Raw genomic sequence first — 17,730 nt, 5'->3', positions numbered from 1 at the left:
ATTGCACGTCAATTGCAGAGTGTCAATACAGAACGAAATATTCTTGAGCCTATTTTGCCGTCAATACTGCAGACGTTGTCTTTGCTGTAATCAAATCAGTATATATATTTATGTTTACCATGGTATTTCATTAATGGGAAACATCCATGTGTCCAGACAAGGCAAGCAGCAGCAGCAGCACCGCGTCAGACACGTTTCTTGTGTGTAAAGACGTAGAAAAATCCACGCAGCTGACACACAACAGAAACGCCACGCTCACGCCACGCAGGCAGTGTGTATCCGGCCTAATACAGAGGGCTTCCGAGGGGGGAGGAGGAATGGGGCTTTTCAAATGAACTACTGATATGTGTTGAGGAATGTGAAGAAGAAACGGCAACAGACCTTGTGGATCGGATCATTCGGGCCAGAAGTGTCTTCTTTTCTTCCAGACTGAACTGCATGACTCCCGGTGTCTCAAACTTCTGTCTGATCCACTGGCACTGCTCCATGTCGTTAATGAACATAAACTCTACTCCAATATGTTGACAGTAGGCCATCTAGAAGAGAGAGGGAAAGATGGGACTCGTCAAACGTATACTTCAACGAGTCTAGTCTTCAGTATCGTTTGTTGCGTTAAATTTAGAAGCTGTGCTCAGCGTTCAGCTGTCTGTGTAAACAGATGAAGACAAAGTAACAGATATGGGAGGGATTTTAGACTATACATCTGATTTGCAATCGACTTATACCGGCTCCCAGTTTGTTTTGGAATAGATTTTTGAAATATTATTGACTGTATTATTTCTGATCTCTTAGCTTCTTGTAGATTGTTAAATTAATTGTAATTGCTTTTCATTTTATGTTCCAACAACGACAACGACTCTCAGATGTTCCGCTTTCTTTCTTTTGGGTGTTACTAATGTTTCTTACAAGAAACCCGGTGAAGCTACATTTTGTTATTATGCCCTGTTTAACTGTCATACTGAATACTTATTACCCCTATACATATCATCACTGTCAGGACAGAAACCTTCCTTGTATACCCATATTTTGTCGTTTGAATGTTTTTTTTTTCATAAATCGATGCTGTTGGTCAGCCTTTACGTCTATCTGTGTGGGTTTTACAAATATTTAAACAGTGACAAAGGCAATTTCGTCTGACTTATAGCTCAACAAAAAGTTTTCAAATTTGCCTTTGTTTCCCTCGTATGTTTGTTTTGGACATACAAGGTTTTGACGACAGTGACGATATGTACATTCCTCTGCACTTCACTGCTTTTCCAGTTAGTCGCTAAACTGCATTTTGTTGTCTCAGTTCTCGTACTCATTAAAGTTGAATCTTATCTTGATTTTCAAAACAGCAAACTTGAAACTAAGTGTTCTTAATCTTTTAAGTGTTTCTAATGTTTCAGCTTCCCCGGATTTCTTGTGAGAAACATTAGGAACACCTACAAGCAAGAAAGTGGAACATCTGAGAGTTGTTTGGTAAGTAAAAAGTAAAAGGACAAAAAAAGAATCTGGAACAGATACAAGATCTCAAAGATCCAGAGGATCTCAAGCTTGCTTTTAGGTGTTCCTAATGTGTCTCACAAGAAATCCAGTGAAGCTACTTTTTGTTTCTATGCCCCTACGGTCATACTGTACATGTATTACTCCTATACACATATGTACAGTACATTACTCTGCTCTGTTATCTCAGTTCTTGTACCCAATAAAGTTGAATCTAATCTAATATAATCTAATCTTGATTTAAGAACAGCAAACTCGAAATTAAGGACGTTTCTATTCTGGCTTTTAATTTGGGGTAATTCCACCTTGTCAGCAAAAAATCTTTCCTATTAATTTTATCTTTAATGGCAGAGTTCTGTAATCATACATTTTACATGTTTTTTTTATCCCATTTCGTGAAGTACTTCGGACTGCATCTCTGCATGAAAGGTGCTATACAAATCAAGTTATTATCATCATAGGAATGTGGATTTATCTGAACAGAGTTGACTAATTTTAAAGTATTTTACCTCCAGACGTCGTATAATCTCTCTGAGAGGCAAAGAGCCCTCGCTGCCACCGATGAAGGTGGTCGTGGGAAGTCGGAACACCTTGTCCAAGTCGGATTCAACCAGCCCGTAAAAACCTGTTGTGAAGACATTAACGTGAGGAGAAATCCCAAACGAGCACAGGAATGCAAACCAGGTTAAGGTGGGGGAAATGGGGGGGCGGGGAAGAGAGGGTAACAGTTATACAGAACACACTCCAAGTGGAGTAACACCCCGTGTTCTGTTTGTACTAATATTATACCGTTTAAAAAGGTCCCATGACATGGTGCTCTTTGGATGCTTTTATATAGACCTTAGTGGTCCCCTAATACTGTATCTGAAGTCTCTTTTATATAGACCTTAGTGGTCCCCTAATACTGTATCTGAAGTCTCTTTTATATAGACCTTAGTGGTCCCCTAATACTGTATCTGAAGTCTCTTTTATATAGACCTTAGTGGTCCCCTATGTATCTGAAGTCTCTTTTATATAGACCTTAGTGGTCCCCTAATACTGTATCTGAAGTCTCTTTTATATAGACCTTAGTGGTCCCCTAATACTGTATCTGAAGTCTCTTTTATATAGACCTTAGTGGTCCCCTAATACTGTATCTGAAGTCTCTTTTATATAGACCTTAGTGGTCCCCTAGGCAAGGCAAGGCAGCTTTATTTGTATAGCACATTTCAGCAACAAGGCAATTCAAAGTGCTTTACATGAAACATGAAACATTAAAAACAGTTAGAAAACAATTAAAAACGATTTCAAAGCATTAAAACAATTAACAACAATTTAAGATCATTAAAAGAAAAGAATAAAATGTACAGTGCAGTATAAGAATTTTAAAGAAAGAGCAGTTAAAAATAGGTTATTTAAAGAAAGGCAACATTAAAAAGATATGTCTTCAGCCTGGATTTAAAAGAACTGAGAGTTGCAGCGGACCTACAGGTTTCTGGGAGTTTGTTCCAGATATGTGGAGCATAAAAACTGAACGCTGCTTCCCCCTGTTTAGTTCTGACTTTGGGAACAACAAGTAAACCTGTCCCAGACTACCTGAGAGGTCATGGTGGGTCATAGTGTAGTAGCAGATCAGAAATGTATTTTGGCCCTAAACCATTTAGTGATTTGTAAACCAGCAAAAGTATTTTAAAATCAATTCTTTGAGGCACTGGAAGCCAGTGTAAAGATTTCAGTACTGGAGTGATGTGATCCACTTTCTTGGTTTTAGTGAGGACTCGAGCAGCAGCGTTCTGAATCAGCTGCAGCTGTCTGATTGATTTTTTAGGGAGATTTGTAAAGACACCGTTAGTAGTAGTAGTCAAGTCTACTGAAGATAAAAGCATGGACAAGTTTTTCAAATCCTGCTGAGACATAAGTCCTTTAACCCTTGATATATTTTTAAGGTGATAATAGGCTGATTTTGTAATTGTCTTAATGTGACTTTTAAAATTCAGGTCTGAGGTCTCTTTAATATAGACCTTAGTGGTCCCCTAATACTGTATCTGAAGTCTCTTTCCTGAAATTGGTGCAGAATTACAGCCACTAGAGCCAGTCCAGAGAAAGGGGAGGTAACCTTGCTCCTTATGACCTCATAAGGAGAAGATTCCTGATTGGTCCATCTGAGCTTTCATTTTCTCAAAGGCAGAGCAGGATACCCAGGGCTCGGTTTACACCTATCACCATTTCTAGCCACTGGGGGACCATAGGCAGGCTGGGGGAACTCATATTAATGTTAAAAAAACCTCATAAAACGGACATTTTCATGCAATGGGACCTTTAAAAATATGAAAATACGGATCACTCCGCGCCGCTGGCAATCACGGCCACTCCTGACAATGCTGTGATTCCACGCAGTGTGTCACAGAAGCGTCTTATTAACTGATTACATCAAATAATAGTTGAATCTATAAAATCAGTCAGAAAATAAACACCTTAAAATTGCTTTAAACTCCAAAAATATTTACTTTACACATAAGACAAAGAAAAGCAGTTAATTCTCACAATTGAGAAGCTGGAAGAAATTGTGCTATGAAAAAATAGCTCCATCAAAATGTGTTTGTTTGTCAGCAGAATTACGGAAAAAACTACTGGCACAATTTTCGTGAAATTTAGTGTAAGGGTGTAGCACAGGTCAAGAAAGAACCCATTTCATTTTGAAGCGGATCTGATTCACAGGGGGAGACATTACCTTTCACTGTCGTTAGCGAGAGAACGTATTTGGCCTTGGAGGAGGTCTGCAGTTGATTAACTTATCTATGAATACGTTTGTTTTGTTGTGTGGAGGTTCTGTTTTTGGTAGGGTTCGGCCGAATATTGGGCTTTTTGACGTGGTTTGGTTTCTGGCGAACCTTAGAATTTTTTCCCGCCGAACCGAACCCTACGCTTGCACTACACTGGTCGATGTAGTGACGGCGCCGTTGATTACGTGAAAGCGTTTACGTAGGTGCAGCGTTCAATGCAGAAGGCTGTGAGAAAGTGAAAATGGAACTGGTGAGCAGAGAAAGTGTTGTTTGGCAGTACTTTCAGTCAAAAGAAGGCCATTCAAGTCCAGCTACATGTTCAATCTGCAATGCCGATTTGTCTGGTGGTGGCGAGGACCCTAAACTATACACAACATGGCCGCTGTTACATTTGGTATGAAACAACCGAAAGAATAAGAGTTGTGCACGAAGGAATCTACAGATAGAAGCCAGAATGCAGCAACTTCAGGTAGGGCAAAGGAAGGACAGTCCCAGCTAAAGACTTGTGTTAACCAGACAGTGCCTCTCCCAGGCTGTCAGCCGTTAAATGAGTCTCCCTACAGTGAGAACGGAGCGACCGAACGGCCGGCTGCTGCTCGTTAGCTAACGTTAGCTTTCTAATTTCACCCACCCAGCATGCCTTCATCGTACACTGGTTAGCGAAAATTTGCCAAACAAAATTGTCACTCATCTGGCGATAGCAATGTGCTTTCCTACGATGTCAAAAGAGCGTGTGAATTCAACATCAAGTTGTTACATTTAACTATTTTAGAGATTTGCATTAATGGGTTTACTGTGTTAATGGACTGAGGATGGGAGGAGGATTCGGTATTCGGCAGAATCTTATCCAGTGGATTCGGTATTCGGCAGAATCCACTGGATTCGGTGCATCCCTAGTTTTTGGTTAGCCCATTTTTTAATAAAACTAAGCTTGGAAAAAAAGGTAATGCAACAGAATCATTTTTTACTAACGGACCAGCTTTAAAGTTGTCATTGTTCTGACCTTCTTTTCTTCGTGAGTTTATTTTACCAAATCTTGGCTGGACTTTGCTAACACTAGGAATTCTTAAATGTCACCTTGTAATAAACCACAAGGTTACGTTAGACAAGACAAGAGTGTTGGTCATGCCATATGAAATGTATAGCTGTGTGTATGTGAGGTGTGCATCTGTGTGAGTCCGAGTTAATGTGTTTATTTACTACACTTGTTTTTATTGCTGTTAACTGTTTTATTTTGGACATTTTATTGTATTCACTTTAAAAATTTGACTTCTTTTATTATTTGAACTGTTAAAAGCCCTCCTAGGGACCGGTGTTGCGAATTAGCCATGGCTACAAACACTATGATACAGGCATCGAATTGTTATTTATGTAAGAATCTATGTTTTTTGTATCTGTCCTATTTAAATAAACTACTAATAAAATAAATAAATAAATAAAAGACACTGTGAGAAGCAGCTGAACCCAAATAACAAGCAGGAGTGATAAGATGGATTTGCTGGTTGAATGCTATGTCCATAGTGTGAGGAGAAACAGTCTGAGACACTATAGCTTGTGTTATCTGAAGCATGTGATGTCCTGTTTGCACCAAACTGAGATAAGACACTATGGAACAGAAGGAGGGGAGGGGAGCAGGGTTGAATTTATGTTTGGGTTTCTACATCGCTGTCAGCAAATTAGTGCAGGCTGCTGTGCTGAGGACAGGGAGTTTTTTCAATCCAATATTACAGAGTCAGTTCTCGGTTACATAAGAGATCTTTAGACTTTCCTCCCCCTCCGTGAATCGCCCTGAACATAAATACACACAGTACTTGGTTTTCTTTGATGGGTCAATATAAAAGCCGAACGATTAAGCGCAGTAATCAAGTACTATCTGCCTGCAATCTAATCAAAGGAACATTTTAATGAAGCAAGCACAGATAAGCCTCGATAAGTCCTGTTTGAGCCCTCTGGCTGCTGAGCAAAGGTTAGGAGGAGCCAACAAACACACGTAGGGATGGGTACCGCAGGCTTTTTCCAGGGTTTTTAGAGCGCTTAGGTCACTAAAAGGAGAACAGCTGGTCCACCTTAAAAAGGTCAGCCCACCTTAAGTTAGTGAACCTGTGGTAAATGTATCGCTAGCTCCGTGGCCAATTCCCGCCCTTCACTTTAACCAGCAGGTATCAAGCAAGACAGGGGAATTTGGCTTGGGTTTAGGTTCATTTATTCACCTTGGGGCCACCTGCTGTTAGAAACTCGGGAAACAACTTAACTTATTTCTGCAAAAACATACAAATAAAAACACACCGCCTTTCCAAGAACTACCACCCCTGGAGCTCAATACACCTTTCCCCAAAAAGAGATGAGAACCAACACAGAGGACACCATGAACAACCCGAACACAGTAATAGTTTAGTTAATAGTCTAATGAGAAACCACAGGAAAACTGGTTCCGAATTGACCTTCCGCAGAAACACCACAGACCGAGAGCAGCCTGGATGTAGGCCATGGGTTAGTTCCCACTGAGAGAGCAAAAGAGCAAGGTTTGAGGTTCTCCTCCTACATCGAATCAGATTACGCCGACGTCCTTTAAAAATGGGAGAACTCTGGAGGCATGGAGAGACACCAACACACAAACTGGAGGTTAAAGTATCGCACAGAGCTCGTCAGTCATTTATTCGTTTTAGGCAGATTTGGACCCCTACACCGACCTATTGTCCGACCTCGGTGAACCTCAGCGCCACCAGGACAAAGAGCAACTCGGGAACACTGAACAATACCACTATCAACTGTGGAAACGTCCTATAACAGCCCATAACAATCGCCTGCTTTTGAACTCAGAGGCCCAACCTTTTCATCAGGCACAATGACAGTTTATACACACACACACACACACACACACACACACACGTGTTATTGTGGGCATTTTAGACCTTTATTCTACAGGACAGCTGAAGACATGAAAGGGGAGAGAGAGGGGAATGACATGCAGCAAAGGGCAGAGGTTGGAGTCGAACCTGCGGCCCGTTGCGTCGAGGAGTAAACCTCTATATATGGGCGCCCGCTCTACCAACTGAGCTATCTGGGCGCCCAGAAAGTGGTGTGTTAACACCCATAAAGCATGTTGTCTTATCCTGCTTCCTCAGAAACTATAAGTTGCTGTACAGCCTGTGCTGATAAGGGGAACAGAATACGCATGAGCAAGACCAAAAGTGACTTATTATTAGGTCATACATAAAGATATTAATGACTAATAATCTGGTCAATTACATTCCAAATGTAAAAAAAAATGACAAAATAATTAAGGCATACTTCACTTTAAGACCTTATACTGTATGTTATGTGCCAAATGGCTGTATTAATGGGTAGGCTAATTAAACGTTCGTTAATGATTAGATTTAATTAATAAGCATCAATAAAAACAACATTTAGGTTGGCAGATTGGTGTATATCCTCTAGCATAACTAGCACTGTGTTCTAGCACTTTGGTTCATCTTGATGGCTTCTTAGAAAGTCTAAACCCCAGGTCCATTTCTTAATAACTTATTTCTTCTTATCTAAGAAGCAATAAAATCTGCAGTTATTAATGTTAGTAAATCATTAACGGTCTGTTCTTCTATTAAAAGAATATAGAAAGTCTGCAGTTCAATCATTTCTTTAGAACTGAACTTAGTCAGTTCGAGGTGACCATTGACTTTTGAGTCGCTGGGACCAAAAAGTGTTTTGGTATTTTTCTAAATGACACAAGATTCCAAAGATTCCTGACCCACAATAGTTTCAAAATGACACTGGGTTATGGGGGTGTTAGACATGAAATGTCAGTTTTTCAACATTACCAAGCAGGCCTTTAAGGTGGGGCTGACCTTTAAGGTGGAACAGCTAATTTCATTTTAAACTGCTCGGCTGACTTTAGTGTGAGCTGTTCTGACAACCAGATAAAACTAATTTTGTATTTCTTATAGTTGTCAAGACCAGACATTTCTAGTAATTGCCCTTTTCCTAAATATATCTACAAGATAACTTGGGAAACAACTTAACACATTTCTGCAAAAACATACAATTAAAACAACTGCAAGCAATAAACTCAATAAACCGTTATTAATGTTAGTAAATCATCAACAGGGTGTTCTTCTATTAAAATAATCTAGCAAGTCTGCAGTTCAATCATTTCTTTAGAACTGACCTCAGTCAGTTCAAGGTGACGATTGACCTTTGAGTCGCTGGGACCAAAAAGTGTTTTGGTATTTTCCTAATTGACAGAAGATTCCAAACATTCCTGGCCCACGATAGTTTCAAAAGTACACTATACAAAGGAGTCCTATGGTGCAGCTTATATTTTCTGAAAGCATTCAACAATTAAATCCTCAATCTCAGCGTGCATTGTGAAGCTGCAATGTTTCCATTATATACATTATTATTATTGTTGCTGCTACTTCAGACTTTTATGAAATATCATGAAGTTGCAATGACACAACTCTGCAGAGTTGTCCATTTCACTGAACTCAAGCGAACAGACTTTTTCTCCGATTTGAGTATGAGCAACTCTCAGGGCCCTATCTTGCACCCGGTGCAGTGCAAAGCCTGACACAAGTGTCTTTGCTAGTTTAAGACCGACCCAGTTGTCAGTTTCCCGTCCAGCGCCCACGTCGTTTAAATAGCAAACGCACCTGCACCCATGGGCGTGCTGGTCTTACAGGGAGGTGTGTTCAGGTGCATTCTTGGCGTATTGCTACCTTGAGGCAGCGGGAAGTGTAAAACTGTGTTTTTCACACTTCTGTGTAACAATAGTTACTCAACTCCACAACCACAGAGATTCAGTTAGAAGCTAAAAAAGTACCAAGCAGGAACACAACAATAAAGACCAGGAAATTAAGGCTGGAAAAATGGAAATAAAGATAGATAGGGAATAAAGATAGGGCCCTGAGTCTCTTCCTGCTGTTCCATGAATCTGTCAGACAATAATTCCTCGTTCTCTCCGCAGTTAAAAGATGTGCTAGCGTTTTTGTGGCGTATTCTTCTTCTTTGCCCTCGTTGTTTGTTTACTTCCGGTAGCGGCAGCCACGTGATAAAACGTAATCAACACACCCACTCGCTGTGAATTACAACCATCAACCAGACAGTAGGGGAAGCAGTCTCGGCCCAGGCCCACCAGCGATCGCACGAGGTAGATAAGCAGCGGAAGTGACGGTTTTTTACTCTGTTATTATAACCGATTATACATTTTCATATTTTAATATCCGTTTCTTTTTAGTATTCGAATATATGAGGGCCCAGCTGAGCCTGTACGAGTATGGGTGGGTCGATGATAGTAAACAAAAGAAATAGGAGGCCGATCTTGGATGGGAGATCACTCAACGTAAATATGTGGGAATTTACAGTTGTGTCACATGGACAAAGAAGATTAACAGGAGGGGTAAAAACAGCAGAGTAGAAAGAAAAAGACACTCAATGAAAAAGGTGGGGGACAGGACAATGTTTTGTGTAAAATTAAAAAGGGAAAAGAAAAGGTGGTACAAACCAAAGAGATGAAGTGTTTTATGACGAAAGGGATCCAAAAACAAAAATGACAGGAAGAACAAGGACAGAGAGGAAAACATTCGTCAACAGGTTAATATTTCTCACCAACGTTCTGGAAACCAATGGCACACGGTGCATCGTCAAAGTCAACACAGCTGATGTTCATGGGGTCCAACTTGGCTATGTGATGCCCTCGCACCTAAACACAGGACAACACAGCTCAGCGATTGTGCGTAGATGTTTCAACAGGTCCGTCTTTGACTAACCATTTCTGCAAATTAGTGTCTGTCTGTGCTTTGTTAACTGCTGACCACTTCCTAGAAGACCAACAGACAGTATGTTCCAACAGACAGTATGTTCACACGTTAGCAGAATAATAGACCCAGATATAGGTCCAAAGTTAAAAAACTCACAACACCCACGAAACGACTTGTTTCATTCTCAGGATTCAGAGATCTCTAGTAGAGCTGGGCAATATATCGATATTATATTGATATCATGATATGACACTAGATATTGACAGTATGGCATTGGTGGTGTCTTTTCCTGGTTTTAAAGGCTGCATTACAGTAAAGTGATGTCATTTTCTGAACTTACCAGACTGTTCTAGCTGTCCTATTATTTGCCTTTACCCACTTAGTCATTATATCCACATTACTGATGATTATTTATCAAAAATCTCACTGTGTAAATATTTTGTGAAAGTACCAATCGTCAACACTACAATATCGTTGCGGTATCGATATCGAGGTATTTGGTCAAAAATATTGTGATATTTGATTTTCTCCATATCGCCCAGCCCTAGTCTCTAGTGGGCCTGCTCTATGGGCCCCATAGTGCAGAAGCAGCGCCGATCATCTCGGTAATTTCATACGTGGAAGTTGAACTTTTTTTGGCTACATGTGCCACTGAGCAACTCTCATAAAAATGAATGAGGCTCTGCCTTGAACGCTGTATCCAGGTTATTTAAACATCCATGATTGGCCATCTCTACCTAACACAGCTCTAATATGTCTGTAACTGATCAGTAAACTGTCTAATAGGGCTGTAAACAAAAGTGTGAATATCACAATAAAAGGTTTTTTGAACTTCATTATGGCCCTCTGTCTGAGTGTTGCTTTAGACAAAATTTTATAATCAAACTGTTCATTATAAAATTATTAAAAAAAGGTCATCAAACTTTAATGTCACTTAACCTGAATTTAATAGAATATTTGCAAAACAGGTTAAAAATAACAGCTTGTATGTCTGTAACTTATAATAATGAGTATAAAATTGTGTTTTCTGACAAGTGTAGCCTCAAACGAGCCATTATTTCATTGATGGGGCTTGTAAAATCCATCTTTCCCCGCCTCTAAACTGCAAAGGCACTCTATTGTCAGTTTGCTGTTTGATCTTCTTTATCATTTCACTGTAGCATACAGTACATTGTTACTGTACTGTATGTACTGTACATTACTGCAGGCCTGAAGATAAGCGCTGTGTCTTTACAGTACAGTCCCTCTGATATGATTTAAGATCATTACATCCTGAAACATAAGTCCATGTCACTGTCAGATAATAGTGCTAAATTCTACTAATATATAAGGGGGATAAAAAGCCTTTTCTGTTTGACATACATTTCTCAGCATAAGTGAATACACCCATGGTAAAGTTGACTACAAAGTAATAAAAAGAAAAAAAACATCTTTTGGAAATTGATCTTAATGCCTTAATTTAAAAAATAAGGAAAAACCCAACCTTTACGGACACCAATTTTCTTTGTGAATGAATAATGTATCGTAAATAAATAAATGTCCTCCCTTAAAATACGGCGGGCATAAGTAGTAAACAGATTTTTATTAATTTTAATTTCTAATAAAGTTCCCTTGGCCTTTGGAATTAAAATAGCCCCCCCCACATCCACACATACCCTTCACCATAACTAGAGATTGGCATGGGGTACTTTCCATAAAATCATCTCTCAATGCAAATCAAACCAGCTATTAGGCTAACCAACATATGACCATGCCAATCTCTAGGTATGGTGAAGGGTATGTGATGATGTGTGTGGGGGTGGGGTATTTTAATTCCAAAGGCCAAGGGAACTTTATCAGGATGCATAGTATCCTGGATCCATGAAATAACTGTCCTTTAAAAATAAACCTCTGCCTGCCTCTATGGAATTAAACATAGGGGTGGACTTACTTATGCCCCCTGTATTTTAAGGAAGAACATTTATTTATTTACGATACATTATTCATTCACAAAGAAACCTGATGTCCTTAAAGATCGCATTTTTCCTCTTTTTTTTTTATTAACGCATTAAGATCAATTTCCAAAAGATGATTTTTTTTTTTTTTCCTCTTTTTAGTCAACTTTAGAATGAGTGTGTAAAGGTATGCTGAGCACTGTAATTATCTCAGGTGTGTTTGTAGTTTACCTGGTATGCTCGTATGAGTGATTGAACTGCTAGATGATCCTCCACCAGTTTCTCCACGTTGGGCTGAGCCCCCACCAGTCCCCGGGCACTGGCCAGTCCCTGAGAAGACCCAATGAGGGGTGGAGGGCTCTGGTAGGCCGCACCGGGCGGAGCCCCAGCGTTAGCGTTACGGAAAAATATATCCCAGGACTGGAGGGAGAAACAGAAGAAAGAATGTGACAAGTTACTCGGAGAGTGAAATGGATTACAATGCCATGACATGTAAATTCAAGAGTGTAGTCTCTGCTACGCTGGTGTGTTTAGCGCAGGTGCTGTGTGCAGGGCTTTGTAACCCTGTAATTGAATGCACCATTAGTTTAACAAGGTGCACAAGAATGCACAATGGAGCCAGAGCCCACGTGCTTTACCTTCATTTTTTGTTGACATAACTCACTCGCGGGGAAAGCAAAATGTTGCCACAACGGTGACTTCAGGGAAGCAGAAGGATTTCCCAGTTCTTTTGTTTCTCCGACCTCGGGCAGTGGCCATAGATTCCAGAATAGTAAAGCTGCAGGCTACCGCTAAGCTAATGTTACCCTGTGTCTTTAGTTGCATGCTACCAGCTACGCTGTCTATTTATTTATTTATTTATTTATTTTTTGACATGAGCAAGTAGGTGGCGATGGAGAGAGAAAAAGATACCAGCGGAATCGCTGATCCTACTTTTGATTTCAATAGTCACAATCAAAGCTCATTTCGATAGATTTTTGATTTAAAATCTAAATCATGACACCCCTAAGAACTACAATATATATATTATGTCTTATACATTTTCAGTGTGTCCTACAGTCTACAGCCATGCTAGCAGCTCTGTGAGGCACAAGGCACAGAAGTACTTGAAGCTAAATGCTACCATTACCATGCATCCATCTGATAGAGATATATCAGTCTGTGGTGGACTGATGAAGGACTGACATTGCCATCTCTAGAGCCGTGCCGCTTGTATGGCTAAAAACACACTCATACTCTATTTGACCTTTAACTTAGATACGTTTCTGACCAGAGAGAGGAGCGTAATTGGATTATTGCTGCGAGAGGCTTTTAAGATCAGCGTAGATACATGATAAATAAAGCTTCTTTACACCTGCCTCTGTAGTGGGATACTAGCTCACAGGTAGAGTGTGACGAAACATTGTTTTCACAGAGTCGCAGTAAGCTTAACTCATCACCAACTGATGATAACTGCAGGGATTGCAGGTGACAATACCCAGCCCAATCTTTCACACACTGTTTATTGAATAATTTTATGACCGGCTTTGCAATGTGGAGGCCTGTCTGTGTCCAAGGGTTTCAGGTTGATCCACTTTATGGTGTTTATGAGTTTATTGATTGATAATCTGAGGTTGATCTACCTGGCCTGCCAAAGCAAAGTTTAAAGTTCTGGACAAGCTTGCCAACTGTGCCTTTCTAGTAATTTGGAAGGTTTGTTTGTAAATGCCAGTTTGATGTGAGGTTGAATTCAAAAGTGTGCTTCAGTGTTGCTTTGACTTGTCTAGAGAAATATTTCTGACTTGGAGGAACTTATTGCTGGAATGGAGTCAATGATTCAAAGGCTTCAGGCCACAGCTGTGAACTGCGGCTGAATTAAAATAATTTATTCTTCAATTAAAAAAATCGATTTTGATTGTTTGTTTGAGGGATCTGATATTAAGTAAAATCCCCCTTTTCAGGCCCAATAGGAAACAGGTGAGGAGACACGCACAGTAACATTCAGTGCAAAGGGTTTAGAACTGGACATGCTGTAACTAGTCACGCTTTGCCAGACCTCCACCGCTGTGCTGCTGGATACAGACTAGGCTGCAACTTATGATTATTTTCATTGTCAATGAATCTGTCAATTACTTTCCCAAAGCCCAAGATGATGTCCTCAAATGTCTTGTTTTGTGCACAACTCAAATATATTCAATTTACTGTCACAGAGGAGAGAAGAAAATAGAACATATTCACATTTAAGAAGCTGACATCAGAGAATTAGTTTTACTTTTACTAGAAAATGACTCAAACAGATTAATCAATCATCAAAAAAGTCGGCGATTAATTTAATAGTTGACAACTAATTGATATATCGTTGCAGCTCTAATTGTAGGGCTCCGAACCTGCTTTGCAGATGTGTATAAACTCGCCCCCCTAAAAGGCAAATTCAAGTTTCCAACCAGACATCAAAAGATAAGAGAGAAGGTGTTCAATACCTTGTGCACATTCTTGGGATTCTCCAGCCACGCATAGTACATCTCCTCCACATAGTTGGAGTTGGTGCCATTAAGAAAGGGCTCAGCCACCACAGACGTGTTCAGGTGCCTCGCGGGCTTAAACGTCCTTAATCCCCCTTCGATCGCCAACAGTCTGGGCTGTGATAGGCTCTGGGCTGTCTGTGCAGCCGTTAAAGGCCGAAGCCTTGCAACTGTAGTCCTTAAGCGGTGCATGGCTGCAGATCAGCCACAGCTCTCCTCCTTCAGTCCCTTGCTGGGGAAAAAGATATATAGCAGCAGTGTCCAGGACAAGGAGACCTTCGACGTTCCTCAGCAGCTGCTCCTCTCACTGCTCCGGTTTGGTTGAACCGATGACGCTCCCTTCTACACAGCTTCTGCTACGTCTCTTCTGCCGATCATCCACTGGATCCTGTTGAGTCTAAATGTAAATATTGTCCATCAGAAACACTTCATAATTTCAACTTGTAATAAAATAGCCATTTCGAAAGAGAGAAAAGGAGCGCTTCTTTCTGGTGGTGGTTGAAAAGTCTTACAAGGTCCTCTTTGGCGCTGGGGTAATCAATCATTAATATAGTCATTGTTGACATATGCAAAACAAATACAGAGAAGCAGTCGTTGGCAAAGATAATCGTATTGATCATTACAATCCTTGTTAAATGGGTTTAAAAATAAAACCACGCAAGTAAAGAATGAGAATCTGAGACTGAAAAATAGTGCAGAAGATGAAATATAGGGATAAAATACAGGCTGACAATGGAGCTCTATGGCACAGAAGAATAAGCCTGCTTATGCTACACAGACTTAAATGTTCGGCTACTTCTCTTTTAGTTACTTGTCAATTCATTGTTGGTTTTGGTCTTTTCATGTGGTTTGCTGACACACAAAAAAAGTAGAATATCACCCGCCTTTTCCTTTTAAGACGAAAAATGAAACTCAGTACTGTAACTGTATCTCAGGTCTAGATCAGTGATAAAACTCTGAATAGTACAGTAAGTACTGTACATCCTAAATATAGGCTAGCTAGACCAGTGGTTCCCAAAGTGGGGTGCAAGGGGCCCAAAGGGTCCGTGAGGTAGTTCGAGGGGGTCCCCAGCTACTAGGTGAAAATATTAGTCTATTAGATAGATAGATAGATAGATAGATAGTTTATTTATCCTGGGGGAAATGTTAGGCATCCAGTAGCTTAGACAACCATAACATAACAAACACACATTTATATCGCATACATAAAAATCACTCACAGAAATTTTAAGAGTTAACAATTTCTGAAGTTATTCCAAAGGTCTGGTATGGACTGACGACGTGATGCAATGACCATGATAAGGTGCTACATGGTAGAATGTGTGCAATGGTGGTAGTGCATAAGTTAACAGTGCAGGGATTGAACAGTGCAATAGCTTATTATTAACTCTGACTATGAAAAGACAAGAATGTAAACATAATAGAATTGCTTAAGAATACTATAATATTTCCATCCATAATAGCATATTGTATGACTATTTAGGTCATGCTTTCATACACTCTCTGTAACCTAATAAAAACTCCCCACTGCTAATGCGTAATGTAATGCAGTGGACAACAAGTTTCTCCCCGAGGCTATTTTGCATACGTACATGTCGCTACGAAACTGACGCGCCCCCCCAAGACTATTCTGATTGGTTTAAATACATGCAAACAATCCAGAGTGTTTCTTTTCGATTTAAATCTATTTCTTTTTTTTTTTTTATATATATTTTTTTTTTTTTTCGGCTATCCCAGAATACCGTATATCTGTGATGCAGCCGACTTTATCTCCACAACCTGGCTCCACCAAACCCAACCCCCCATGCACACAGACACAACTTTGTTTTACGTTAACTTTAAAAGGGACATTTCATCGATTTGCATTCATTCTCTAGCTAACTACTAAATGTCTAACCCCAACCCTTAACCTTAGCTGAGGAGTCTGGACCCTACACCTATAGTCTAAACCGTGAAATGAAAAACGTTGTGGGGAGTTGTGTATTGTCCCCACAATGTGCCGGTCTGATGAGCTCGATGTCCCCACAACAATAGCGCTACACGTTCACGCACACAAACACCAACCATTCCTCGTTTCGAGCGCGTACAAACTGTTTTTTAAATTAATAAAAAAGCCCGGAAGAGGCACTTTTCCACACGGCATTCGGTCAGTTGGTTAAAGTTAAAGTTAAAGTTAAAGTAGCATTTCTCTCTCCTCAGTTAAACGCGTCGCTCAAACTTTTAGCTAACGTTTTTACTGTTCCGAGTTCGTTACCTGTTCCTGGCGCCCGCGTGGCTCTCTTTCCACAGCTGTAGTAAACAAGGAGCAGACTCAGCAGCACTGTCCTGTCCCGTGAGCTGAGCGCGACTCGCGAGCACGATGCAGCATGGGTGTGTGTGTGTGTGTGTCCGTGTGTGTGTGCTGCAGCAGCGGGAAAGCTCTGTGTGTGTGTGTGTGTGTGTGTGTGTGTGTGTGGTGTGTGTGGGGGTGTGTGTGTAGCCTGCTCAGTCAGGAACTGTCTAATCGCTTTTTGGTGCTGATCTGCGTCACGCCCGTGGGTGACGTCAGCACAAAATCATTGCGGTTGCGTCAGCAAACACACAAACATTTTTGGTGAAACTGAGTATTTAAAAACACAACTTTAAAACTGTATTTAATAAAGTAAAAGGTGTTCTATTTATTTTATTTTAGTATAAAAACGATACAAAAATTACAAAAAAAAGTTACATTTTAACGAAGCAGTTTAGTCTATAATAGAGCCTTTAGGTACGCGTGCAGTTTAGTGTCCCAAATTCCACTATGGCCACGCCAAGACCCGCCCTACAAGTAGCTCGATTGGTTGGTTGGTTAGGCATTTGACCTCGAGTGGTTAAGGTTAGGATAGCTGATTGGTCAGGGGGGATAGGACCTGTAGCAATGGGGTTACCTTACGGGGAATTTGGGACACTAAAATGCACGTATACCGAACCTTTATATATATTGTTTGTATATATAATCTTAACCTGAAAAGTTAGAACAAGTACCTCAAAATTGTACTTAATTACAGTATATGAGCAAATTTACTTAGTTACTCTCCATCAATGATGTAGTAGAGTAGACATATAAAGTAGCATTAAATGGAAATACTCATAGGTACATGTAGGCTACCTCAAAATTGTGAGTGAAATAACTCTTTGCTCTTTCCACCACTTCTAAACAGATAGCCTATATTTGAATTATTAAAGATATAGTGCGTAGTTTCTGTCGCCCCCATGAGGAATTCTAAGTATTGACAACAACACTGTCGGCGCGTCCACATGATACAAGCCTTCCGTG

At 40.2% G+C, this 17,730-nt stretch overlaps 1 protein-coding gene across 1 annotated transcript in view; it reads right to left on the bottom strand.

The window, feature by feature from the left end:
• ogdhb (oxoglutarate dehydrogenase b) overlaps window positions 1–16,874 on the bottom strand; it is a 33,008-nt gene extending 16,134 nt beyond the window's left edge. The window contains exons 1-6 of the mRNA XM_028601094.1: window positions 16,690–16,874; window positions 14,394–14,832; window positions 12,166–12,354; window positions 9,849–9,942; window positions 1,995–2,110; window positions 382–536 (exon numbers count right to left, since the gene is read on the bottom strand). Coding sequence (XP_028456895.1) covers window positions 382–536; window positions 1,995–2,110; window positions 9,849–9,942; window positions 12,166–12,354; window positions 14,394–14,627 — 788 coding nt within the window. The 5' untranslated portion in view covers window positions 14,628–14,832; window positions 16,690–16,874. The remainder of the gene's footprint in view (window positions 1–381; window positions 537–1,994; window positions 2,111–9,848; window positions 9,943–12,165; window positions 12,355–14,393; window positions 14,833–16,689) is intronic.
• Window positions 16,875–17,730: the final 856 nt, after the last annotated feature.

This window comes from Perca flavescens, chromosome 16, assembly GCF_004354835.1.
Source record: "Perca flavescens isolate YP-PL-M2 chromosome 16, PFLA_1.0, whole genome shotgun sequence".
Classification (NCBI taxonomy): domain Eukaryota; kingdom Metazoa; phylum Chordata; class Actinopteri; order Perciformes; family Percidae; genus Perca; species Perca flavescens.
This window is presented reverse-complemented; position numbering and strand designations above follow the sequence as displayed.